A 27074-nucleotide genomic window follows, 5' to 3' on the forward strand; every position below is an offset into this window, starting at 1 on the left:
ACTGTCTTCCGTGGCTCGCCCGGTCTCTCCCATCCCACCAGCCAGCAGCTGTCCGTCAGCCAGCCATGTCCGTCAGCTGGCCAGAGACCCGAACAAAGCTAGAATCTGCTTTGATTGGGTCACAGATCTTGTAACCTGGAAGCGATGTCATGACATCACTTCCGGTTTACGGAAGCCTTAAAGGCACCAAATTTAAAAAAGTGACAGTATTCAAAACAGACAAATTTGGCATTTTAAATGCTTTTAAGTGGAGAGGAGACATTTGGCATCTTATAGACCTCAGATCCCTCCATAAAGAGTACCTGTCACTGCCTATGACGATCACAAGGGACATTTACATTACATAAAAGTGATAAAAAATTTTTTTTTTAAAGGGATAGTGTAAAAAAAAAAAAAAATAATTATACCACCCCATCCCTCCGTGCGCAGAAGCGAACACATACGTAAGTCGCGCCCGCAATTGTAAACAGTGTTCAAACTACACATGTGAGGTATTGACGTGATCGTTGGAAAGAGAGCAATAATTCTAGTGCAAGACCTCCTCTCTAACTCTAAACTGTTAACCTGTAGACATTTTTAAAGCCTTGCCTATGGAGATTTTTAATTACCATAGTTTGTCGCCATTCCATGAGTGTGCGCAATTTTAAAGCATGACATGTTAGGTATTTATTTACTCGGTGTAACAATCTCTTTCACATTATACAAAAAAACTTGGCTAACTTTTTTGTTTCTTTTTTTTTAAATAATTTATGAAAGTGTATTTCTTTGAAATAAATTGCATTTGAAAGACCCCTATGTGAATACAGTGTGACAAAAAATATTGCAACGATTGCCATTTTTGTTCTCTAGGGCCCCTGCTAAAATATAACTGTATATACATATATATATATATATATATATATATATATATATATATATATATATATATATATATAATATGTTTGAGTGTTCTAAGTAACAAAAAATAAATAAATATTGCACTGATTGCCGTTTTTGTTCTCTGGGGTCCCTGCTAAAATATAAATGTATAAATGTATGTATATATATATATATATATATATATATATATATAAAATGTTTCAGGGTTCTAAGCAAAAAATACAGATTTTAACTTGTAAGCCATAAATGTCATTAAAAGGCTTTGGCATGAGGGGGTTAAGGCTTAAAAAGTTCATTTTAAGGTGTGCAAAAAAAAAAAAAAAAGACTTAAAAATAATAATAATAATGCCCCGTACACACGATCGGAAATTCCACCAGCAAAAGTCTGATGAGAGCTTTTGGTCAGAAAATGCGATAGTGTGTAGACTCCATCGGACTTTTGCTGGCCGAATTTCGGTTGGAAAAACATCCGATCGTCTATACAAATTCCGACACGCAAAATTCCTATGCATGCTTGGAAACAATTTGACGCATGCTCGTAATTTTCTCGGCTCGTCGTAGTGTTGTACATCACCGCGTTCTTGACGGTCGAAAGTTCAGAGAACTTTTGTGTGACCGTATGTATGCAAGACAGCTTGAGCGGAATTCCCTTGGAATTCTGTCGGAAAAACTCAGAGCTTTTTCCGACCAAAATTCCGATCGTGTGTACGGGGCATCAGGGTTAACTCGTCCCACTCCAATAAAAACATTTTTGGTTGAGGTCTTTGCTCTCAATATATTGTACGCTGTTCCTATTTCGTTCATTACCTGAACTGTTGCACTTGCGCAGCAATTTAACCTGAAGGGGCCGCTAATGAACGGTTATCTTTCTAATTAGGAGCGCTCCAAATACTCCTATAAATATTGGACATCAGGCTGTTCTGTATCAGGCTGACATTAATGCAGCCTTTCTATATGAATGAAGCGTATGATAATTTGGAGCTGTTCACAGGCTCGGGGGTCATTTCAGGCGAGCGGCAAAGCCTTCATGGAAAGTAGGTCACTTCTATTATACCGGCTCTGTGCATAACAAGGAAGGGAAGATGTGCCTTGACTTCTGCATTATCCACCACAAAGCTTGCTGTGTCGCTACAACAAAACCACATTCGCCGATGGTATATGTATTACAATAAAGGCGCCCGAAAAAGTAGTTGTAAAGGCAGAAGATTTCATTCTTTGCAGTAAGATAAAAAAAAAAAAAAACTTTCTGAATGCTGCTCCCCCTAAATCAGGGGTCTCAAACTGGCGGTCCTCCAGCTGTTGCAAAACTACAAGTCCCATCATGCCTGTGTGAGTCATGCTTGTAACTGTTAGCCTTGCAATGCCTCATGGGACTTGTAGTTCACAACAGCTGTAGAGACGCCAATTTGAGACCCCTGCCCAAAGTGCATGCCTGCCCTGATCTCAATCCAAGTGCATGAGAGCCAAGGCTCTCTCGGCTCTCCCCCACTTCCATTGGTTCAGATACAGGCTCTCCTACTGTCAGCCACAGCCAGTGACGAGGAAGCAGGGGGTGGGGCTAGAGAGCGAGCATGCAGCAGGGAAAAGAGTAGACATGTGCGGTTCATTTTCGTAGGCAGGGCCGCCATCAGGGGGATACAGCCATCACAAGTGTAAGGGGCCTCGGGCCTACCCTGGCCAGAAGAAGACAAGACGGGTGGGTGGAGGGGAGCCGTGCTGTGCATTACATAAACAATCTCCCAGTTTCTGCTGTTCTTGTGTCACTGACATGGAGCTCCAACATCGAGCTCTTTACTGCCACCTCTGGCTACTATGTGTATGTTCACTGTTCTTGTGATCTGTACTGTGCTTCTCAGCAACATGTCAGCTTTATGAAAACGACCTGGGACTAGATAGGAAGACCTTATTTACAAGTAGGGGCTGTGAAGAAAAGGGAGGGGGGCTGCTGGTGTACAGAGAGGGGCCAGAGCCTTTTGTGTGTACAGATTTGTGTATGCAGTGGTGTATTTTGATGTTGTTCTGCTCCAGGCAAGACTAAAATCAGGAGCCCCCTCCATCCAAAATTGTCCCACCGCTTCCTTCTCAAATGGCTATTCGGGGCTTCTGGTGGCTGTGTGGGGGCCCTGGTGGCTGTGCGGGGTCCCTGGTGGCTGTGCGAGTTCCCGGGTGGTTGTGCGGGATCCCGGGTGGTTGTGCGGGGTCCCGGGTGGCTGTGCGGGGTCCCGGGTGGCTGTGCGGGGTCCCGGGTGGCTGTGCGGGGTCCCGGGTGGCTGTACGGGGGCCCGTGGGGTGGTGCGCGGTCCCTGGTGGCTGTGCGCGGTCCCTGGTGGTTCTGCGGGGTCCCGGGTGGTTGTGCGGGGTTCTGGGTGGTTGTGTGGGGTCCCAGGTCCCTGGTGGTTGTGCGAGGTCCCTTGTTCGGCCTAGGCCAAAACACAGCACCGTGTGTATGTGAGGGGCTGATATATAATATATACAGGTGTGTGTGTGGGGGAGTTGTGACATATATACGTCTAGCACTGACCCCCGTAGGAGCTGCTGGTTTGAATTGGGCCTGCACTCTACCGAGAAACCCCACTAACTTGACTCAATCCCCTTGGCACAGCTGTGGTGCAATGCAATACAGTACAATATAAGACAATGTGAAGTACCTGTATTATACCCTCAGGATCCACTGGCTCCACCTGGTGGGGAAAACAGTACGCCACACAACTGGATACTTAACCAGAAATATTGTTTATTGCAAAATATTTAGACAGGTGATTACAGAAATTGTGTTGTCATCCCAACGTAGGATGACAGCGCAATATGTTTCAATAATAAACAATATGAAATGTATATTTATATATATATATATATATATATATATATAGATAGATAGACCTGGGAGCTCCCCTTACTTTAAAGGCTAAACGTGAGAGCTCACTTAAAGTACTTTATCCGGGGTCTTCTTTCTTCGCTAGCTAAAGTCACTCCTTTATTATTTGTAATCCAAAGTCTGTGGAGGGTTAAGCTGAAATGCTCCTGGTGTAACTCCAATAACTTATTTACAACACTTGAGGCACCAAGGTAGATAGGCCTCAAGCCTGCTCAGTGTCAGTTGCTCTGCTACTCCTCCGTGGAACCACGGATTACAGCGAGGCCTGTATGTGAGTCTAACTGTAAAATTTAACAAACGTAACCCGCTCACCACCTGGATCGGAGTTCCACGTGATCCCTTCGGTCCGGTGACTGTGGCTTGCCTCTCAGTCAGCTGGGCCAGACGTTCTGTATTGTATTGAATCCGGTTCTCCGATTCTCCGCTGAGTGTCTCTGGACCTTCTCAGTCCGGTCCCCGTCTTTCAGGCTCCGTCAGGTCACCTCACAAACAAACAACTGGAGTTCCGTGATGACTGAAGGCCGCTGTCTCCGGTAAACCTCCCCACAGATCCGCACAGGCAGGCAACGTGATCCCAAGAGACCCAAAATGGCCTCTCCGGTCCCTTTTATCCCCTACCCAGCATGCACTGCTTAAGAGAGTGTTCATGGGTAGGTCACACAGACTCCTGGGTAACAAGGTCAACCTTCTTGATCAAAACAACTGTCACTTCCTCTCCAAGTCTTTAGGTTGATCGCCGGTAAAAAATATACAGGTGCGTTACCCATATTTGGCCACTAGATGGCTCTGGTACGGAGCCACGGTAATGTCCATTAACCTTACATTAACTATTTCCTGACCGGCGCATGCCGATGTACGTTGGCAGAATGGCACGGGCAGGCATATTGGCATATAGGTACGTCCATTTTTAAATGCCGCCCTGCCATCGCGTGCGCGCCGCCGACGGCGCGCTTGCATGCCGGTCGGGTCCCCTGTGAGTCCGGTCGCGGGTCCCGCAGACTTGATTGCCACGGGGATACCCACGATCATCTCACAGGGCGGCTGAAGGGGCAGATGCCGTTGTAAACAGCATCTCCCCGTTCTGCCTGGCAACAAGTGAAGCTGATCTCTGCTCACTGTGATTGGAGCAGAGATCAGTGTTCACTAACACAAAGCCCAGCCCCCCACAGTTAGTAACACGTCCCTAGGATCACTTAACCCCTACACTGCCACCCCCTGGTTAACCCCTTCACTGCCAGTGTCATTTACACAGCAATCAATGCATTTGTATAGCATTGATTGCGGTATAAATGACAATGTCCCAAAAATGTGTCAAAAATGTCCGATGTGTCCGCCACAATGTCGCAGTCACAATAAAAATCGCTGATCGCCGCCATTACTAGTAAAAAATAAATTATTAATAAAAAGGCCATAAAACTATCCCCTATTTTGTAAACACTAAAACTTTTGCGCAAACCAATCAATAATCGCTTATTGCGATTTTTTTACCAAAAATATGTAGAAGAATACCTATCGGCCTAAAATGAGGGAAAAAATTTTTTTTATATATTTTTTGGGGGATATTTATTATAACAAAAAGTAAAAGAATTATGCGTTTTTTTTCAAAATTGTCGCTCAATTTTTTTTTAAATCGCAAAAAATAAAAACCGCAGAGGTGATCAAATACCAAAGCTTTATTTGTGGGAAAAAAGGACGTCAATTTTGTTTGGGAGCCACGTCGCATGACCGCACAATTGTCAGTTAAAGTGACGCAGTGCTGAATCGCAAAAAGTCGCCTGGTCTTAAGCCAGCAAAATGGTCCGGTCTGAAAGTGGTTAAAGTATACATAACCACATTAATAGGCAAGGATGTCAGCGCTACACACAGGTGTGTGTGTGTGGGATGGGGGGGGGGGTGGTGACATACACACACACACACATATATATATATATATATATATATATATATATATATATATATATATATATATATTGTGGCAGCACGCAGGTAAAGTCACCTGGTTGTATCCAGGATGGGAAATATGTGTGCCCTAGATTCAGGCTTTATGCAGACTTGTACAATTAGAGGGGAAGAGTTAATGAGCCCAGCTGAAGTAAGTGGGCTCATTAAGACCTCTACAAAAAAACCCCAGCATGCTTAGGGAGATGCTCCATCCTGGAACCAGTTTTGTGTTGTATAGACTGGGGAGTGTGACACTTGTTCTGTGCGGTGAGTTAACGCCTGTGTGGCAAACCTCTACAACAGAGACAGGGACTGGTGCTGCACAAGGCTGCACTCAGTTGTTAGATAGGGAATCTAAGTGTGTAATTAGAGGTCAAGCTGACCAAGGATTTATTTTCATGTTTTATTTTTGTTTGGCTGTTATATGTTTCACTGCATGTAGCATAAATAAATCGCATCTTTTGTTTGTTTGCACCTACAACGCTGTCTGCTGTGCCTGATTTTGTGTTGTGAACCCATCCAGGGGGTCACACACACCCGCTGCCGAGCTAACCCCTCACAGTTGGTGGAGAATTTTGGCATTTTTAAAAAAAAAATTTTTAAGGCCAGCATGGAGGAGATACTGAGACAGCTGGCTCTAGCAAATGCAAATCAGCAGCAAACAAATGCGGGTTTACAAAGGAGCCTTGCAGCTCACCAGCAGAGTCTGGAAGCTCAGCAGAAAGCTCACCTGCAGAGTTTGGAAGCTCAGCAACAAGCCCAGCAGCAGACAAATGCAAATCAGCAGCAGACAAATGCAACTTTGCAGCAGAGTCTGGAAGCTCAGCAGAAAGCTCACCTGCAGAGTTTGGAAGCTCAGCAACAAGCCCAGCAGCAGACAAATGCAAATCAGCAGCAGACAAATGCAACTTTGCAGCAGAGTCTGGAAGCTCAGCAGAAAGCTCACCTGCAGAGTTTGGAAGCTCAGCAACAAGCCCAGCAGCAATCTGAAGCCCGCTTCATAGACCTGTTGCAGAAGCAAGAGCAGAGTTTTCAACAGCAAATAGAGACATTGATACAGCAACGTCCGCAGACCAATGAAGCAAGTGGTTACAATAATACCGCATCCTTTGGTGTGAGCCGTTTACTGACAAAAATGACTGGAGAGGATGATCCGGAGGTGTTTTTGACCACATTTGAAAGGACTGCTGAAAGGGAAAAGTGGCCTAAGGAGCAATGGGCTGGACTGGTGGCCCCTCTGTTAACTGGGGAATCGCAGAAAGCTTATTATGACCTAGAGCCTGACCAAGCAAAAGACTATGTGGTACTAAAAACAGAAATATTGGCACGGCTGGGTGTCACCCTGGCCGTCCGGGCTCAGCGTGTGCATAATGGACTTTTCAGGTTGGAAAACCCCCCCAGATCTCAAATGTATGATCTCATTCACCTGAGCAGGAAGTGGCTGCAGCCAGAGATTTTGACCGCATCAAACATTGTGGAACGTGTGGTTATGGATCGTTTCTTGAGAGCTCTTCCTACTGCCATCCAAAAATGGGTAAGCCATGGAGACCCAGAAAATGCAGATAAACTTGTAAACTGGTTGAGAGGTACTTGGCTACAGAGAACTTGACCACCTCTTCCAGGGACTCACGGACTTTCTATCCTAAGACCAGATCATCCCCAGTGGCGGGTAAGATGACTCCAAGGGGTGAGGGTGGAGAGAGTGAGAGGATGGGAATTCTACCTAAGGTCTGGCGGGAGCAGCCCGGGAAGCCCAGGCTGCAAGAGGCAGCGAAAAAGATTATTTGCTACCGTTGCCGGCAAGAGGGACATATTGCAGCCAATTGCCCAGTTGTAGATGAGCCTATGCAATGTGACTTTATAAGGGAGAGACGTCAGTCGCTGTTTGCGACAGTTGCATGCACTGCCATTCGGGGACCTGAGAAACATTTATGTAAAATTTGTATTAATGGTAGAAATGTTGATGTGTTGCTGGATTCAGGTAGCCTGGTAACATTGATAAAAGCTGAATTAGTTACTACAGAGGTCTCTGGGAAGAACAAGGTGGCTGTTATTTGTGTGCATGGGGACACCCGAGAGTATCCTGTAACTTCAGTGTTTTTTGAGACCCCCAAAGGTAACCTCTCTCATCAGGTGGGGTTAGTGTCTCACTTACCACATGATGCTATTGTGGGAAGGGATTTTCCAAAATTCTGGGAACTCTGGGATTGTCCTGAGCCCCCCACTGGTGCCCCTATAGACCAGGAAGATGACCAGAAGTCCTCTGGGAGTGGTGAGGACTCTCCTGAATTTCCCTTGTCTGTATTGGCGGGGGAAACTCGAGAAACTGGGGAGGAGCCAACATCCTCAGATGAAAACATGCCGTCTGTGGAGTTTTCAGATCTTGAGGTTCACAGGGAAAATTTTGCCACAGAACAGTTAAAAGATCCCACCCTAATAAAGGCACGGGAAAATGTGGTGAAAATAGATGGCGAGTTAGTGAACCCAGATAAGACTTGCACTTATTCGTACTTCACTATGGAAAGGGACCTGCTGTATCGAGTGGCTCAAAGGGCAGAAGAAACCATTGAGCAACTTGTGGTGCCCAAACCTTACAGGAAGTTGGTGTTAGAATTGGCCCATGGGCACATTCTGGGAGGTCATCTGGGGACCGAAAAAACCAGAGAGAGGGTACTGCAGAGATTCTATTGGCCTGGGGTCATGAAGGAAACAGAAAATTATTGTTCCTCCTGCCCTGTGTGTCAGAAGTCGGCACCTATGCCACATTTCCGTAACCCGCTGGTACCTCTTCCTATCATTGAGGTCCCCTTTGAGAGGATCGCAATGGATTTGGTAGGTCCGATAATGAAGTCTGCTAGGGGGCATCAGTACATTTTGGTGATATTGGACTATGCTACCCGTTATCCGGAAGCAATTCCTCTTCGAAATACCTCGGCCAAAACCATAGCCAAAGAGCTATCTCTTGTTTTTAGCCGCGTGGGTATTTGTAAGGAACTGCTTACGGACCAAGGTACACCCTTTATGTCCAGGGTTATGAAAGAACCATGCAAGTTGTACAAAGTGACACAATTGCGTACATCTGTGTATCACCCCCAAACAGATGGGTTGGTTGAAAGATTCAACAAAACCCTAAAACAAATGTTAAAGAAGGTGGTGGATAGAGATGGAAAGAATTGGGACTGTCTAATACCCTATCTGATGTTTGCCATTAGGGAGGTACCCCAATCCTCTACGGGTTTCTCACCCTTCGAGTTGCTCTATGGGAGACACCCAAGAGGGCTGCTGGATATCGCCAAGGAAACTTGGGAAAATGAGAGTTCTCCTCACAGGAGCGTGATTGAGCATGTCGCCCTGATGCAAGATAGAATTGCACAGGTAATGCCAATCGTAAAGGAACATTTGACCCAAGCGCAGTTAGCACAGCAGAGAGTGTACAACCGTGGGGCCAAGACCTGTACTTTTTCCCCGGGGGATAGGGTCTTGGTGCTAGTCCCTACAGTTGAAAGCAAATTTCTGGCCAAATGGCAAGGTCCATACGAAGTAATTGAAAAAATTAGTGAGGTGAACTACAGGGTTAGACAGCCAGGAAGGCGAAAGCCGGAGCAGATATATCACGTCAATCTGCTGAAAGCCTGGAGGGATAGGGAATCCCTAGTCGCAGAGACTTTGTCACAAGCACAGCCTGATTGCTTAGTTCCTGAGGTTGGAATAGCAGACACCTTATCGAAAGCCCAACAACAGGAGGTTAAAGAGTTTGTACTTCGTAACAAAGAGATCTTCTCTGAGCTGCCGGGACAAACATCTGGCGTAGAGCATGACATTATCACCCCGCCAGGAGAAAGGGTAAAACTAAAACCTTATCGAATACCAGAGGCCCGACGGGAGGCAATAAGTGGGGAGGTTCAAAGGATGCTGGAATTGGGTGTGATAGAGGAGTCCCAGAGTGACTGGTCCAGTCCTATCATACTAGTGCCCAAACCTGATGGGAGCTGGCGGTTTTGTAACGATTTTCGACAATTGAATAAAGTTACAAAATTTGACACCTACCCCATGCCGCGTATAGATGAGTTGATTGACCGGCTGGGAACAGCCCGATATATGACAACTCTTGATCTCACCAAAGGGTATTGGCAAAATCCCCTGGCCGAATCGGCCAAGGAGAAAACTGCGTTTGTAACCCCAGATGGGGCATTCCAATATAAGAGAATGCCGTTTGGGTTACAGAATGCACCGGCAACGTTCCAGCGGAAAATGGATAAGATTCTGAGGCCCCATCAGAAATATGCTGCAGCTTACCTGGATGATGTGATTATCCATAGCACAGACTGGGTCTCACATTTGCCAAAAGTACAAGCAGTCCTAGACTCTATCCGGGAAGCTGGGTTTATGGCCAATCCAAAGAAGTGTACCATTGGACAGGAGGAGGCCAAATATCTTGGGTACACTATTGGGAGGGGGGTGATAAAACCCCAAGTCAATAAAGTCGAGGCCATACAGAGTTGGCCACGTCCCAACAGCAAGAAACAGGTACGAGCCTTTCTGGGAATCGCTGGCTATTATCGACGATTCATTCCCCATTTTGCTTCTCAGGCTGTGCCCCTCACCAACCTGACAAAAGGGAAAGAGTCGGTCATGGTTAAATGGTCCCCAGAGGCTGAAGAAGCATTTAAGTCCTTAAAAACAGCCTTATGTAGCCAGCCAGTGTTGTACTCACCAGACTTCTCTAAGGACTTCGTGGTACAAACTGATGCATCAGACGTTGGGTTAGGAGCAGTGTTATCCCAGGTCTGGAACAGGGAAGAGCACCCAGTCATTTACCTCAGCAGGAAGTTGAAGTCCCATGAGGTAAATTACGCCACGATTGAGAAGGAATGTTTAGCAGTGAAGTGGGCTCTAGATTCCCTTCGGTACTATCTGCTAGGTAGGCACTTTGACCTGGTGACTGATCACGCTCCTTTAAAGTGGATGGCTCAAAGCAAGGAGACCAATAGAAGGGTAAATAGGTGGTTCCTGGCCCTACAAGAATTTAACTTTACAGTTAAGCATCGCCCTGGTGTTAAAATGGGGAATGTGGATGCTTTGTCTCGGATACATGCGTGTCTGACTGCTTGTGTTACAACCCCAAGGTTGAAACAAGAGGGGGGGGTATGTGGCAGCACGCAGGTAGTCACCTGGTTGTATCCAGGATGGGAAATATGTGTGCCCTAGATTCAGGCTTTATGCAGACTTGTATAATTAGAGGGGAAGAGTTAATGAGCCCAGCTGAAGTAAGTGGGCTCATTAAGACCTCTACAAAAAAACCCAGCATGCTTAGGGAGATGCTCCATCCTGGAACCAGTTTTGTGTTGTATAGACTGGGGAGTGTGACACTTGTTCTGTGCGGTGAGTTAACGCCTGTGTGGCAAACCTCTACAACAGAGACAGGGACTGGTGCTGCACAAGGCTGCACTCAGTTGTTAGATAGGGAATCTAAGTGTGTAATTAGAGGTCAAGCTGACCAAGGATTTATTTTCATGTTTTATTTTTGTTTGGCTGTTATATGTTTCACTGCATGTAGCATGAATAAACCGCATCTTTTGTTTGTTTGCACCTACAACGCTGTCTGCTGTGCCTGATTTTGTGTTGTGAACCCATCCAGGGGGTCACACACACCCGCTGCCGAGCTAACCCCTCACAATATATATATATTCGGGATGCACCGAATGGGTTTTTTGGTGCCGAAACCGATACCGAAAATGAAAAATACACTAGGCCGAAAACCGAAACCGATACCGAAACAGCACCGATACCGAAAATGACTGTTTTTAAAAAATATTTTTATACAGGAGGTGGTCAGAGACTGGGGACATGGTACAGGAGGTGGTCAGAGGCTGGGGACATGGTACAGGAGGTGGTCAGAGACTGGGGACATGGTACAGGAGATGGTCAGAGACTGGGGACATGGTACAGGAGATGGTCAGAGACTGGGGACATGGTACAGAAGGTGGTCAGAGACTGGGGTCATGGTACAGGAGGTGGTCAGAGACTGGGGACATGGTACAGGAGGTGGTCAGAGACTGGGGACATGGTACAGGAGGTGGTCAGAGACTGGGGACATGGTACAGGAGGTGGTCAGAGACTGGGGACATGGTACAGGAGGTGGTCAGAGACTGGAGACATGGTACAGGAGGTGGTCAGAGACTGGGGACATGGTACAGGAGGTGGTCAGAGACTGGGAACATGGTACAGGAGGTGGTCAGAGACTGGGGCCACGGTACAGGAGGTGGTCAGAGACTGGGGCCACGGTACAGGAGATGGTCAGACTGGGGACACGGTACAGGAGATGGTCAGACTGGGGACACGGTATAGGAGATGGTCAGAGACAGAGGACGTGGTACAGAAGATGGTCAGACTGGGGACATGGTACAGGAGATGGTCAGAGACAGAGGACGTGGTACAGGAGGCATCCTCCATTGCAGCCAGTGTGCCCCATTGCAGCCAGTGTGCCCCATTGCAGCCAGTGTGCCCAATTGCAGCCAGTGTGCCCCATTGCAGCCAATTGCAGCCAGTGTGCCCCATTGCAGCCAATTGCAGCCAGTGTGCCCCATTGCAGCCAGTGTGCCCCATTGCAGCCAGTGTGTCCCATTGCAGCCAATTGCAGCCAGTGTGTCCCATTGCAGCCTGTGTGCCATTTTGCAGCCAGCCTGTGCACTGTGTGCAGGGAAGAGAGCCGCCTCCGCCGCCTGTTTGATCACAGCGCCGGGAACATCACAGCTTTCATTTCAATAGCTGTGTGTTCCCGGCCGCGCGCCGTCACACGCAGCCCCTCCCCCTTGTCCGGGCACTTTGATAGACAGATCATCCGTCCAATCCTGCGGATGATCTGTCTATCTAAGTGCCCGGACAAAGGGGAGGGGCTGCGTGTGACGGCGCGCGGCCGGGAACACACAGCTATTGAAATGAAAGCTGTGATGTTCCCTGCGCTGTGATCAAACAGGCGGCAGAGGCGGCTGTCCTGCGCTATACACCCCCCATGATGGGCGTCACCAGGGGGCGGGGCTCTGCCCCGCCCCCACCCAGGCCACGCCCCATTTTCGGCTCCATTATCGGCCGTTTTTCTCTTTCGGCAAATTGCCGAAAAGGGCATTTTCGGCCGATATGTTTTGGCGGCCGAAATTTCGGTGCATCACTTATATATATATATATATATATATATATATATATATATATATATACAGGTGTGAGGGGGCTGACATATATACAGGATTGAGGTGGGGGGGCTGAGTCTGTACAGGTGAGGTGGCCAGTGTGCGGATTCGGTAGGATCGGTAGGCCTAAAGCTGTGTAAGGGGCCTAAACATTTCTGATGGCTGCCCTGTTCGTAGGAATCAAAAATTCATACGATTTTCACGAAAATTTGTACATTTGGAAGCATCCGAAATTTTGTATCCAAATTCCGTTACAACGGAAACGTGACTGGTGTTTGGTTGACCAATCAGAGGTTTTCTTCTGCTGCTGAGTCGGGATTGGGAAAATTACCTTTTTTAATATGGGAGTGGGAGACTGGTACTGGGAGACGATGGGAGATTCAGAATCGGACAAAATAAGAATGTTCATTAATATAATTTTATTATTGTCTTAATAATTACGATTATTTGTTATGATGAAGTTAAAAACCCAGAAAGTCAGCACAGCACAGGGATGGTGAAAGCCCCTCATAATGAGCACAGCACAGGGATGGTGGAAGCCCCTCATAATGAGCACAGCACAGGGATGGTGGAAGCCCCTCATAATGAGCACAGCACAGGGATGGTGGAAGCCCCTCATAATGAACACAGCACAGGGATGGTGGGAGCCCCTCATAATGAGCACAGCAGAGGGATGGTGGAAGCCCCTCATAATGAACACAGCACAGGGATGGTGGAAGCCCCTCATAATGAGCACAGCACAGGGATGGTGGAAGCCCCTCATAATGAGCACAGCAGAGGGATGGTGGAAGTCCCTCATAATGAGCACAGCAGAGGGATGGTGGAAGTCCCTCATAATGAGCACAGCACAGGGATGGTGGGAGCCCCTCATAATGAGCACAGCACAGGGATGGTGGGAGCCCCTCATAATGAGCATAATGAGTCGATGACTGCCATATTGAGAAAGGTATTTTTCGCTTTTTAAATTCATCATAATGAACATTCGTAATTGTTACGAAAAGTTAACGAACCTAACAAAAATTAGGATTTCGTACGAATCCAAATTGAATTTCAGACACGAATTATGAAATCCGAATTAACTGCTAATACGAAATGGAACGGAACAAAACTAAACACATTTATTGACGCCGCACATGTCTAGAAAAGAGTCCCACAGATTACACTGAGAGAGTTGGTTTCCCATTGTAATAGACGCAACATTTTATAGCTGATGTTTGGTTCATTTTTCTCTACGATATACGTCAGCAACATTGCAAGTGCATCCCACATCCTGCTGATTGCATCTTACTGTCATAGGCCTGCGCAGGGGGTGTGCCGGATGTGCCCACCCTAATCACTCGTTGCGTTACAGATTCCCCCTGCTGGTGTTTCATCAAATAAAAAAAAAAAATTTTATTAAAAAAATAAATAAAATTGTAAAAAATAATAGAAAAATAAAATAATGTAAATAAAAAACTACTGACACCAACCTCTGCCCCACTGACATATCCACTGCTCTACTGACACCGTCAACTACCCTACTACATTTAAAAATGTTTACATTTATTTAGAGTGAGTGTATGAGTGTGTGTGTGTGTGTGTGTGTGTGTATATATATATATATATATATATATAAACATTTTCAACCTCTTCGGATCCAATAAGGTTTACTCCCCTTCACGGCCAGGCCTTTTTTTTGCGATATGGCACTGCATTACTTTAACTGACAATTGCACGGTCGTGCAGTGCTGTACCCAAATAAAATCAATGTCCTTTTTTTCCACAAATAGAGATTTATTTTGGTGGTATTTGATCACCTCTGGGGGTTTTATTTTTTGTGCTAAAAAAACAAAAAGGGCCGACTATTAAAAAAAAAAAATGTTTTTTTGCTTTCTGCTACATTACATATCAATTTATGTATTCTGCTACATATTTTTTGTAAAATTAATCCCGTTAAGTGTATATTGATTTGCGCAAAAGATATAGCATTTACAACCTATGGGATATGTTCATGGAATTAAAACATTTGTTATTTTATTTTTTTCACTAGTAATGGTGGCGATCGGCTATTATTATCAGGACTGCAACATTGTGGCAGACAGATCTGACACTAAGTGACACTTTTTGGGGACGATCAAAGGGTTAAATGTGTTCCCAGTTTTGTTCACTGAACTGAAAGCAAAAAACAACTGTTTTCTTCATTTAAAGAGTGGTTTTATGATAACGTTAATTTTATTAGCATTTGTGTTTTTATTTTTTATTTTATTTTTTTTTAAACTTTCCTTATTTATACAAAAGATTCATATAGTGGATATAATTACACAATCCAGTTTACACACCGGTTAAGTTACATAGGTTCAAGTAAATTCAATTTATTACATAGAATATGTGTGCTACACCCTATGACATTCGTTGGTGAGATGTTCCTCGACTTTTCAGCAAATGAGAAAAAGAAGTTTAAGTGCCCTATCCAGAGTGATGGAAGCCAAGCATGGAGGTTGTTTATGAAATCATGTTCACCTTTGTATGAGATATTTTAATCACTTGCTTAGTGGGCACTTAAACCCCCCTCCTGCCCAGACCAATTTTCAGCTTTCAGCGCTGATGCACTTTGAATGACAATTGCCCGGGCATACAACACTGTACCCAAATGAAATTTTTATCATTTTTTTCCCACAAATAGAGCTTTCTTTTGGTGGTATTTAATTACAGCTGGGAGTTTTATTTTTTGCTAAACAAACAAAAAAAATGCAAAATAAAAAAAAATAAAAAATCATGTTTAATAGTTTGTTATACAATTTTGCAAACAGGTCATTTTTCTCCTTCATTGAAGTGCGCTGATGAGGCGCACTGATAGGCTGCACTGATAGGCTGCACTGGTGGGCACTGATAGGCATAGTTAAGGCGGCACTAATAGGCACAGATAAGGTGGCACCGATAGGCACAGATAAGGCAGTACTGATGGGCACAGATAAGGCGGCACTGATGGGCAAAGATGGGCACAGATAAGATGGCACGGATGGGTGGCACTAAGGGGCACTGATAGGTACCACTGATAGATGGGACTGATGGGCACTGATAGGTGGCACTGATAGGTGGCACTGCTGGGCACTGATGGGTGGCACTGATGGGCACTGGTAGATGACACTGATGGGGCACGGATATGTGGCACTGGGGTGCAGCACCGTTGTTGAGGCAGATTGTGGGTGGCACTGTGGGCACTGCTGGGTGGCACTGTGAGCACTGTTGGGTGGCACTGTGGGCACTGCTGGGTGGCACTTATGGGGGGCACTTATTCCTGAGGGGGGCAGGTGGGCACTAGTAAGCTGGCCATGATCGGGACTGATGTCCCGATCACGGCCGCCGGTTTATCGGCTCTTTTTTTTTCTCCTCGCGCTGTCAGCGCGAGGAGGAATAATAGCCGATTACCGGCTCCGTTGTATCACATGATCAGCTGTCATTGGCTGACAGCTGATCATGTGGTAAGGGGTCGGGATCGACCCCTTGCTCGGATCCGTGATCAGGCGAGTCTCATAGACTCGCCGATCACAGAGCGCGCCGCGCGCCCCTCAGGGGGCGCGCAGGCTGCTTGTGCACGGGACGACGTCAATAGACGTCGTCCCGGCAAAGGAGGTCCGCGCTATAGCCGTCATTTGGCTATAGCGCGGGTCTCAAGTGGTTAAAGGTTATTGGAGGAAAAGGTAAGTCATGAGATGGAAATAAGAAAGTTGTACAGAAGAGAAAGCTGAGAGTCCAAGAATTAGGGGAAGGTGTATCTCAACCCCACCTCTCTCTGATCATAATTCTTTAGCATTACCCTCTAGAGAAGAGCTGGATTTTAGGTCCCCCTATTTATGCACAACCAGGCAACATGCATTTTCCAACGTCCATCTAGAGTCAGTAACCAGTCCAGCTTGTTTTTGTTGTTTTATTGAGGGAAATCAACTTGGATAGGGATGAGGGATTATAGAATGTCAAACCTGAACTTGGTAGAACAACTTGAGGACAAACTTCTTCTCTATGTACAGAATAAAACAAATCCTGGACTGGACTCCCTCTGGAATAATACCAGTATCTAATGGATCAGTAGCAAAGTTCCACTATCAGGTGCTCTATGTCTCCTTGGTGAAACTCTCAAAGTCCCAAACTTACAGAAGCTCTATGTCCCAGAAAAATACCAGCCCATCTGGCTGCATTGAAAACTGCCCCAGATTTAGGTTAGCTTTGAGACTGTCTCAATGAAAGCTTGATAAATGTTGCACTAGACAGTCTTCTCTCTTATTGGCCATGGGGATGATCAGGTATAGGTACTCACACTGTCCCTTGAATCTTGCTGTCTTGGTTAAGACTGCTGTTCAGGCATCTTGCTGTACATGTCTTCCAATGCTAGACAGGGTGTCTCCTGGATGAGACGGAAGGCTGGTGAAGGTCCCTCTCTTCAGCATTCTCTCCTTCCTTCCTTCCTCAGCTCCAGCCTGGAGACGGAGTCCCCCAGGCCATGGGTCTCTTCCCAGGCCACACGACTCCCATCTCAACTCTCCATCTTCCACCCAACAACCACTACCCTCTGGCCAGACCCTCCAATATTTAAGGACCAGCTCCCCACCTTCTGGGCCATCCTTACCCTGGGAATGGCAGAGAATATTCAGGCGTCTCTTGCCATACCTCTTGCCACTAAGTTCTGGAACTTTCCAGAAGCTTTCAGAAGCCAGGGGGAGGCCCACTGACCTGAATCTGAACCCACGGCAAATACCCAGACTTAACTTAACCTACTGAGAGTCAGCAAAATTTTCCTAACTAAACTGTACACTAGAGGGTGCTACGCTTCCAATAACCAGAACTATGTTGTAGTCATTCTTGGAAGTCCATGTAGTTGAGGGCTGCACATTCCTGTCTAGTCATTTAATTAGACCGAATATTTTCAATATTTGACATATGTACCTTTAGTGAGGGTCCATGCCCACTATGGGACAAGGAACTACAGTATGATATTGAGGTATATACCTCGGTCCATCCAATGGTATGTAAGTATGGTTTGTAAGAAGACAGTGAGTAACTTAGCCTGCCAGAAACCACTTGTTGGCCTTTATCTTGCCCCTTTCAGCAAGCAGGCAGGACCCTGAGCCCTGCATTTTGTATGCATGTAGTTGCATAGTATTTCTAATTTCATTGACTGCTATTGGTTTGGGGGCCACTTGGCTAATATTTTTCCTACCAGGCTGGTAAAATAGGATCTGTTACCAGTGTTATCAGTAGGAAATCAGTTGGCATTTTTTTCCGATTAAAAACAATTTGGTGCCTTTTTTGCAGTGGGCAGAAGGTAAAGTAAAGGTGGCACCTTCTGACTCATAATGATCATGGGAAATACATTCTAAATACCAGAGTATTAAGAAGTTTCACAAATCTCGAGCAGTTCAGGTTCATCTGAAGGTTTTAAATGGAAACTCAAAGTTAATGTTCTCAGAATCCTTCTTCATCTTTGTCGTTATTCTCACTTTGAATCCTGTAAGACACAATCACGGTAATAATCTCAGAATTTTATAAACATTGATTGCCTATTTTACATAAAAATCTGACACCTTTATTTAGTATTATCACTGTACACTCACATATCCAATTGAATCTTCCTAATGGTAAATGAAAGACACATCTTTTATGCATGAACACTGAGAAAATAGCATATATTATAAGATTTTTTAAATATAAGTGAACGTGATCTGCATAAGGCTGCCGTTACTGATCTCTGAATGTCTCTCACTGCTTTTTGAGGTTTCTGACCCAGATTAAAGCAGTAGTAAAGTCTTGTGAAAAAAAAGTTTTCTGCTGCAAGGCAATATCATAATGTGCTAGTAAGCACCACATACTAGCACATGAGAAACGTATGTTGAAACAAAGCCCTCTATCTGCGGGGCGTCAGTGCTGCAGGCGCGTCCATTAAAAAAGTTTTTAAGACTACAGTTTTTTTTTAGGAGCAGTGAATTTAATGATGATTAAAGTGAAACAATAAAAATTAAATATTCCTTTAAATATCGTGCTTGGGGGTCCCCTTAGTCTGCATGTAAAGTGGTGCATCTTTCTCATGTGTTTTACTGTGCCGCAGCAAAATGACATTTCCAAAGGAAAAAATTTAATATAAAATTGATCGCGGCTGTAATGTATTGTCGGATCCCGGCAATATATATAGAAAATCAATAAAATATCGGCGTGGGTACCCCAGTCCATATCAATGTAAAAAAAAAATGGCGTAGGGCCCCCCAAAATCCATACCAGACACTTATCCGAGCAAGCATGGCAGGCCAGGAAAGAGGGAAGGAGGAGTGAGCACCCCCCCCCCCCCCCCGGAGCATACCAGGCCGCTTGCCCTCAGCATGTGGAGGGTGCGTCTGACATCACGCGATGTCAGAAGGGGTGGGGTCACCCAGTTCCATCACTGAGTGACCTGCCCTTGACTATATAACAGCTGTCACAGCCAAGAGACAGCAGTCAGCAAGACCTCCCATCAGGGCGGAGCTTTTTTTTCATTTTTTTTTTCAGATCCCGCGATGTGATTGAAGATGGATGGACATCGTGGGACACTTTTCCTTTTTTTAAATAAAGGAATTGTCAAAACTGTCTCCTGTCCTTTTTTTGACAATTTACCCCAGGGCTCGACAAATCACAGGCGCCAGGTCGCCGTTGCGACTAGAAATTGTGACCTGGAGCCTGGGTTTTTGTCACTGACAGGCGCCTCTGTTGCTCTGTGTCTGGTGCCTCCAGACACAGAGCACTGTCTGGTAGTCGGGGTGGAGCAGGAAGAGAGCAGCTCAGCAGCCGCTGACATCCTCCTCCCTTCTCCACACACTGTTGGCAGAGCAGCGCCGCAGTGTGTGAAACTGTGTGTGGAGAGGAGCTGTCAAAACTGAGGCTGAATGTCAGGGTGGGCGGGACCCGGGGTGGGCGGGACCCTGCTGTCCAACACCAGCCAATGGGATGGGATCTGGGCGGGCTGATACGTGTATGTGACCCCTCCCCTTTCTTAAGCAGCGCAATCATTGGCTGGATAGCTGCCGGGTCCCGCCCACCTCTGACATCACGCTGAATGTGTCAGCTCCTCTCTCTCTCTCCATACAGTTTCACACAGTGCAGCACTGCAGGGAGCATTCAGTTTCACCTGAATGTGAAACCTGCCAGTGCTACTTGCCAGTGCCATCCAGTGCCACCTGCCAATACCAGTTAGTGCCACATGCCAGTGCCACCTGCCAAAGACAGTGCCACCTGCCAATGGCAGTTAGTGCCACCTGCCAGTGCAATACAGTGCCACTTGCCAATGCCAGTTAGTGCCACCTGCCAATGCCATCTGCCAGTGCCAGTTAGTGCCATCTGCTAGTGCCATCTGCCAGTGCCAGTTAGTGCCACCTACCAATGCCATCTGCCAGTGCCAGTTAGTGCCACCTACCAATGCCATCTGCCAGTGCCAGTTAGTGCCACCTGCCAATGCCATCTGCCAGTGCCACCTGCCAGTGCCAACCAGTGAAATCCAGTGCCACTTGCCAATCAGTGCAAGTTAGTGCCAGTGCCAACCAGTGCCACCTGCCAGTGCCAATCAGTGCAATCCAGTGCCACTTGCCAATCAGTGCAATCCAGTGCCACCTGCCAGTGCAATCCAGTGCCACCTGCCAATGCCAGTTAGTGCCACCTGCCAATGCCATTTGCCAGCGCCACCTGCCAGTGCCAAGCAGTGCTACCTGCCAGTGCCAAGCAGTGCCATCCAGTGCCACATGCCAATGCCAGTTAGTGCCACCTGCCAATGCCATCTGTCAGTGCCATGTGCCATCCAGTGCCACCTGCCAGTGCCATCCAGTACCACCTGCCAGTGCCAGTTATTGCTACCTGCCAGTGCCATCCATTGCCACCTGCCAATGCCAGTTAGTGCCACATGCCAATGCCATCTGTCAGTGCCACCTGCCAGTGCCAGTTAGTGCCACCTGCCAGTTAGTGCCACATGCCAATGCCATCTTCTAGTTCCACCTGCCAGTTAGTGCCACCTGCCAGTTAGTACCACCTGCCAGTGCCAATTAGTGCCACTTGCCAGTGCCAATCAGTGCCACCCGTCAGTGCAATCCAGTGCCACCTGCCAGTGCCATCTGCTAGTGCCATCTGCCAGTGCCAACCAGTGCCACCTGTCAATCTGTGCCACCTGCCAGTGCAATCCAGTGCCACCTGCCAATGCCAGTTAGTGCCATCTGCCAATGCCATCTGCCAGTGCCACCTGCCAGTTGGTGCCACCTGCCAGTGCCAAGCAGTGCCATCCAGTGCCACCTGCCAGTGTAATCCAGTGCCACCTGCCAATGCCAGTTAGTGCCACCTGCCAATGCCATCTGTCAGTGCCATCCAGTGCCACCTGCCAGTGCCAGTTATTGCCACCTGCCAATGCCAGTTACTGCCACATGCTAATGCCATCTGCCAGGGCCACCTACCAGTGCCAAGCAGTGCTACCTGCCAGTGCAAATCCAGTGCCACCTGCCACTTGCCAGTTAGTGCCACTTGTCAGTTAGCGCCACCTGCCAGTGTCAATCAGTGCCACCTGCCAGTGCAATCCAGTGCCACCTGCCAGTGCCAGTTAGTGCCATCTGCCAGTGAAATCCAATGCCAATCTGTGCCACCCATTGCCACCTGCCAGTGCAATCCAGTGCCACCTGCCAATGCCAGTTAGTGCCACCTGCCAATGCCCTCTGCCAGTTAGTGCCACCTGCCAGTGCCAATTAGTACCACCTGCCAGTGCCACCCATTGCCACCTGCCAGTGCCACCTGCCAATGCCAGTTAGTGCCACCTGCCAGTTAGTGCCACCTGCCAGTGGCAAGCAGTGCAACCTGCCAGTGCAATCCAGTGCCACCTGCCAGTTAGTGCCGCCTACCAATGCCAGTTAGTGCCACCTGCCAATGCTGCCCATCAGTGCCACCTGCCAGTGCTGCCCATCAGTGCCACCTGTCAGTTCCCCTTAATGGCACCTCAGTGCTGCCTATTGGTGCCCATCAATGCCACCTGCCAGTGCCCATCAGTTCCAACCTCAGTGCCGCCCCATCAGTGCCCATTAGTGCAGCCTATCAAAGCACATCAGTGAAGGAGAAAAAAACGTATTTGCAAAATCTTATAACAAAACAAAAGTTGATATATTTTTTTAAAATATGGCCTTTTTCTCTTGGCATCAGGCATGAGCAATTCTTATTGTCCGATGCCCCAGACATGCAGTTCTGGGCGTTGGGCAGAGGATTTAAATAACTGGCTCCTAATTTTTTCAGCTGGCTCCTAGATTCTAAGCAAATTTGTCAAGCCCTGATTTACCCCATACCCATTCACATGGGGGGGCCTGGGATCTTCCAGATTCCGATAAGCCCCCCGCCCATAGACATGGGGGCAAGGTAATTGGGGAGGGGCCCAAAGCACTTTCCCCATGTTGAGGGCAAGTGATATGGTGCAAGTGGTATGGTGCACTAACATACGCTACATGCTTTGGTGCACTGTGATGTCATTCACCCCTTACATGTATTAGTGGTTAATGCAGTACCCCTGACCACCTAAAGTGGCCAGTGGTGTCTTTACCCCTCTCCTTCAAAAGCATTGTTAGTCAATGGTCAGTGGTCTCTCAAGCCCAAAAGCATTGGTGGTCAGTAATGTTCCCTTCCTCTAAAGCAGAGATATGCAATTAGCGGACCTCCAGCTGTTGCAAAACTACAAGTCCCATCATGCTCTGCCTCTGGGTGTCATGCTTGTGGCTGTCAGAGTCTTGCTATGCCTCATGGGAGTTCTTCAACAGCTGGAGGTCCGCTAATTGCATATCCCTGCTCTAAAGGCAATGGTAGTCAGTAGTGTTCTTACCCTCATCTCTAAAGGCATCGGTGGTCAAAGGTGTTTCCCCCCAAAGACATTGGGGTCAGTGGAGTTCCTCTCCATGGCATTGGTCTGTGATGTTCACCCTCCACCCAATGGCATCCCAGTCTTAGTCCGTAGGGTTCAACATTGAGTTGGCCCACCCTTTGCAACTATAACAGCTTCAACTCTTCTGGGAAGGCTGTCCACAAGGTTTAGGAGTGTGTCTATGGGAATGTTTTGACCATCCTTCCAGAAGCGCATTTGAGAGGTCAGGCACTGATGTTGGACAAGAAGGCCTGGCTCGCAGTCTCTGTTCTAATTCATCCCAAAGGTGTTCTATCGGGTTGAGGGCAGGCTAGTCAAGTTCCACCACCTTAAACTCACTCACCCATGTCTTTAAGGACCTTGCTTTGTGCACTGGTCCAAATCATTTGGTGGAGGGGGGATTATGGAGTGGGGTTGTTTTTCAGGGGTTGGGCTTGGCCCCTTCATTCCAGGGAAGGGAAATCTTAAAGTGATACTAAAGGATCGTTTTTTGTTTTTTTAAATAACAAACATGTCCTACTTACCTCCACTGTGCAGTTCGTTTTGCACAGAGTGGCCCCGATCATCCATTTCTGGGGTCCTTCAGTGGCTCTTGCAGCTCCTACCCGCATTAGATAACCCCCTTGAAGAAGCGCTTTCCTGAGAGGGTTACCTTGCGGGCGCGCTCTTGAGTCCTGCATTCAGTGTCCATAGAGGCTGAATGCAGGACTCGGCAGGGGGGGGGGGGGGGAATAAGCCGTGGATGGGGATGCCGAGGGGATTGTGGACTGGGGGTGTAAGCTGTGGATGGGGGGTGTGGGGGTGTGCAGCGGTGACATGTTGACAGAGATTAAAAGGGGAATTGTTGATAGGGAGGGGGCTGCACATGGTAATATGTAATGTGGGGGCGGAGAGGGTGAACTGGCTGTGGATGAGGGGGTGAACTGTGGAAAGAAGGGGAGAGGGTAAAGCTATTGGGGGGGTAAACTGGGAATGAGAGAAGGTAACCTGAGGGGGGGAGATGTGTAGGGGGGAGGGGGTGAACTGAGGAGAGAAGGTAACCTGTGTGTGGGGGGGTGAGCTGTGGCCGAGGGAAGAGAAGGTGACTTGTGGGTGGTGAACTGTGGAGGGGGGTAGGGTGAGCTGTGGATGAGGGAAGAGAAGGTGAGCTGTAGGGGGGGGGGGTGAGCTGTGGAGGGTGGGTAGGGTGAGCTGTGGATGAGGGAAGAGAAGGTGAGCTGTAGGGGGGGGGGGGGGGGTGAGCTGTGGAGGGTGGGTAGGGTGAGCTGTGGATGAGGTGAGCTGTGGACGAGGGAAGAGAAGGTGATCTGTGGAGGGGTGAGCTGTGGAGGGAAGAAGAGACGGGGACCTGTGGGTGGTGAGCTGTGCAAGGGGGGTAGGCTGAGCTGTGGATGAGGGAAGAGAAGGTGACCTGTGGGGGGGTGAGCTGTGGAGGGTGAGTAAGGTGAGCTGTGGGGGAGATGAGCTGTGAATGCGGGAAGAGAAGGTGATCTGTGGAGGGGTGAGCTGTGGAGGGAGGAAGAGATGATGACCTGTGGGGGGTGAGCTGTGGAGGGGGGTAGGGTGAGCTGTGGATGAGGGAAGAGAAGGGGGACCTGTGGGGGGGGGGGTGAGCTGTGAATGAGGTAAGAGAAGGTGATCTGTGGATGAGGGAAGAGAAGGTGACCTGTGGGCGGAGCTTGAGCAGTGGAGGATGGTAGGGTGAGCTGTGGGGGAATGAGCTGTGGACAAGGTAAGAGAAGGTGACCTGTGGATGGGGAGGTGAGCTGTGGATGAGGGAAGAGAAGGTGACCTGTGGGGGAGGGTGTGTCGTGGAGGGGGGTAGGGTAAGCTGTGGATGAGGGAAGAGAAGGTGACCTGTGGGGGAGGGTGTGTCGTGGAGGGGGGTAGGGTAAGCTGTGGATGAGGGAAGAGAAGGTGACCTGTGGATGGGGAGGTGAGCTGTGGACGAGAGAAGAGAAGGTGACCTGTGGGGGGGGGGGTGAGCCGTGCAGGGGGGGTAGGGTGAGCTGTGAGAGGGGGGGTGAGCTGTGGGCGAGGTAAGAGAAGGTGACCTGTGGGGGGGTGAGCCATGGAGGGCGGGTAGGGTGAGCTGTGGGGGGGTGAGCTGTGGACGAGGTAAGAGTAGGTGACCTGTGGATGGGGAGGTGAGCTATGCATGAGGGAAGAGAAGGTGACCTGTGGGGGGGGGGGGGGGGGGTTGAGCTGTGGATGAGGTAAGAGAAGGTGACCTGTGGATGGGGAGGAGAGCTGTGGATGAGGGAAGAGAAGGTGACCTGTGGGGGGATGAGCTGTGCAGGGGGGTAGGGTGAGCTGTGGGGGGGGGGGGGGGTGAGCTGTGGATGAGGTAAGAAAAGGCGACCTGTGGATGGAGAGATAAGCTGTGGATGAGGGAAGACAAGGTGACCTGTGGGGGGGGGGTGAGCCGTGGAGGGGGGATGAGCTGTGGGGGGGGGGGGAGTGAACTGTGGGGGGGTGAGCTGTGAAGGGGGGTGGGTGAGCTGTGGGGGGGGGGGGTGAGCTGTTGACGAGGTAAGAGAAGGTGACCTGTGGATGGGGAGGTGAGCACTTTACTTCTCTTTCTCAAGAAATGGCAGTATTGTGGGTGAGAATAAGGGTGAGGTGGGGTTGGGGGCGGGGAGTTGACTGAGGAAGGGTGGGTTCCTGCACCTATTCTCTGAGGAAAAAAAGCCCTGGGTAAGATACTAGCGCTTTTCCTACAGGTCTGCTTTAAAACATGGATGAATAAATCTGACAAATTGAAATGACGATGTTCTGTCCTTTTAGGAATCCAGTGAAAAGCGACAATGATTCACAGCTGGAGCCTCAGACTGCAGATCAGAACTGAACCTTTTAATTTTAGGAAGGATCCCGGATCTTCTGGAAGTGCCAATTGGGACCCTAGTATATTCTGCATGTGATATCCAATGTTTTGAGAATTATACAAACACTATGTAGTTTTCTATGTACCTGCTGCTTTCTATTACTCACTGAATTCTGCTGCAATAAAGTAAAAATGAAAAAAAAAAAAAGTGTGAATGGTGTTAACTATAATTACTAGGAATGACGGTAATGTTTTCACCACTGAAAGAACGGAACAGAGAAACCACAAGCGCGAGACAATTGTACGATTACTGTGTCTGCAGGAAAAACAATTCAAGATATCAGTTATGCGATCAGTCCTACTGGAATTACCAAATGCTGGGTAAAGAAAAAGATTTTAATAATTCTATAAAATTCTATGTCTTGTTCCATCCTGCACTGGGTCATTCTATTGACTATACTTACTTTTAATTGGAAATATAGGCAAAAAAAAAAAAATACGTATACTGTATGCTACAGACTGTCCGTAGCATTAATGCAGCAGTTTTTGTTTATGTGAGCTCTCTCTGTAACATAGCTTTATTACTTTTGATCCTGCTGGTTGCTGCCTGGCTTACCAGTGCCCATCAATGCTGACCACTATAAACTGACCTTCCTGACCCACACTGATTATTACACTGACCCACACTGACCTACCTGACCCACACCGATCGATCATTACACTGGCCCACACTGACCTACCTGACCCACACCGATCGATCATTACACTGGCCCACACTGACCTACCTGACACACACTGACCTACCTGACATTACTGAAATATTTTGTTTCGGAATTTCGTTTTGGTCCGAAAAATACATTTATTTAGTTACTCCCGAAATTTGTTTTTTATTTATTTGTTTCGTTAAAAAATGCATTCGTCCGAAAATCCGAAATAATTAAGGTCGAATCTGTCATTGAAGGCTTATGGTGTCTGTCGAATGTTCTAAGAAGATTCGACGGAGCGGCTAAACTGTACGACGCCGCAATAGTACATTTCCGCTCGAAATGTTCCGCCTACAAGCTATTCTAATGTTGTATGACACTAGTAATAATTATATTTATTAATAGTCAACCAACATTAGAATTCGTCTGTAGGCTATGGGCGGAGCATTTGACCATGAATGTCCACTCGCAGCGACTGCTTTGTCGAATATTCATGTCAAATCTTTTCTCTCACGTCGAATAATCTTGGACTAATAGAGTTAGGTTAGGCACATTCAACCTTTTTTGCTATTGTTTCTATAATGTTGATTCTTTTCTCTCTATGTAGAATAATCTTGGACTAATAGAGGTAAGGTTAGGCACATTCGACCACAGGTTCGGTGGACACAGATTGCTATTGTCAGCGTCATGTCGAATCTCCTATCTATATCGAACTGTTGTCACAATGAAAACTAAAATAAAGCATTTTTTTATGTCGGATCTTTCGGTTTTCGGATTCTGCACGTTCGTT

The 27074-nt window shown here is 47.5% G+C and overlaps 1 protein-coding gene across 3 annotated transcripts in view; it reads left to right on the top strand.

Moving 5' to 3' along the window:
* Nucleotides 1-25779, top strand: part of MAP6 (microtubule associated protein 6) — a 174610-nt gene extending 148831 nt beyond the window's left edge. The window contains exon 3 of one of the 3 annotated variants that reach the window (XM_077451445.1): nt 25544-25778. In XM_077451445.1, coding sequence (XP_077307571.1) covers nt 25544-25567 — 24 coding nt within the window. In that variant the 3' untranslated portion in view covers nt 25568-25778. Of the gene's footprint in view, nt 1-25543 lie in introns of all 3 variants that reach the window. The other 2 variants (XM_077451442.1, XM_077451443.1) reach the window with 2 other exon arrangements.
* Nucleotides 25780-27074: the final 1295 nt, after the last annotated feature.

This window comes from Lithobates pipiens, unplaced genomic scaffold (genome assembly GCF_037356315.1).
Source record: "Lithobates pipiens isolate NorthernLeopardFrog02 unplaced genomic scaffold, aLitPip1_a1.2 Scaffold_23, whole genome shotgun sequence".
Lineage (NCBI taxonomy): Eukaryota > Metazoa > Chordata > Amphibia > Anura > Ranidae > Lithobates > Lithobates pipiens.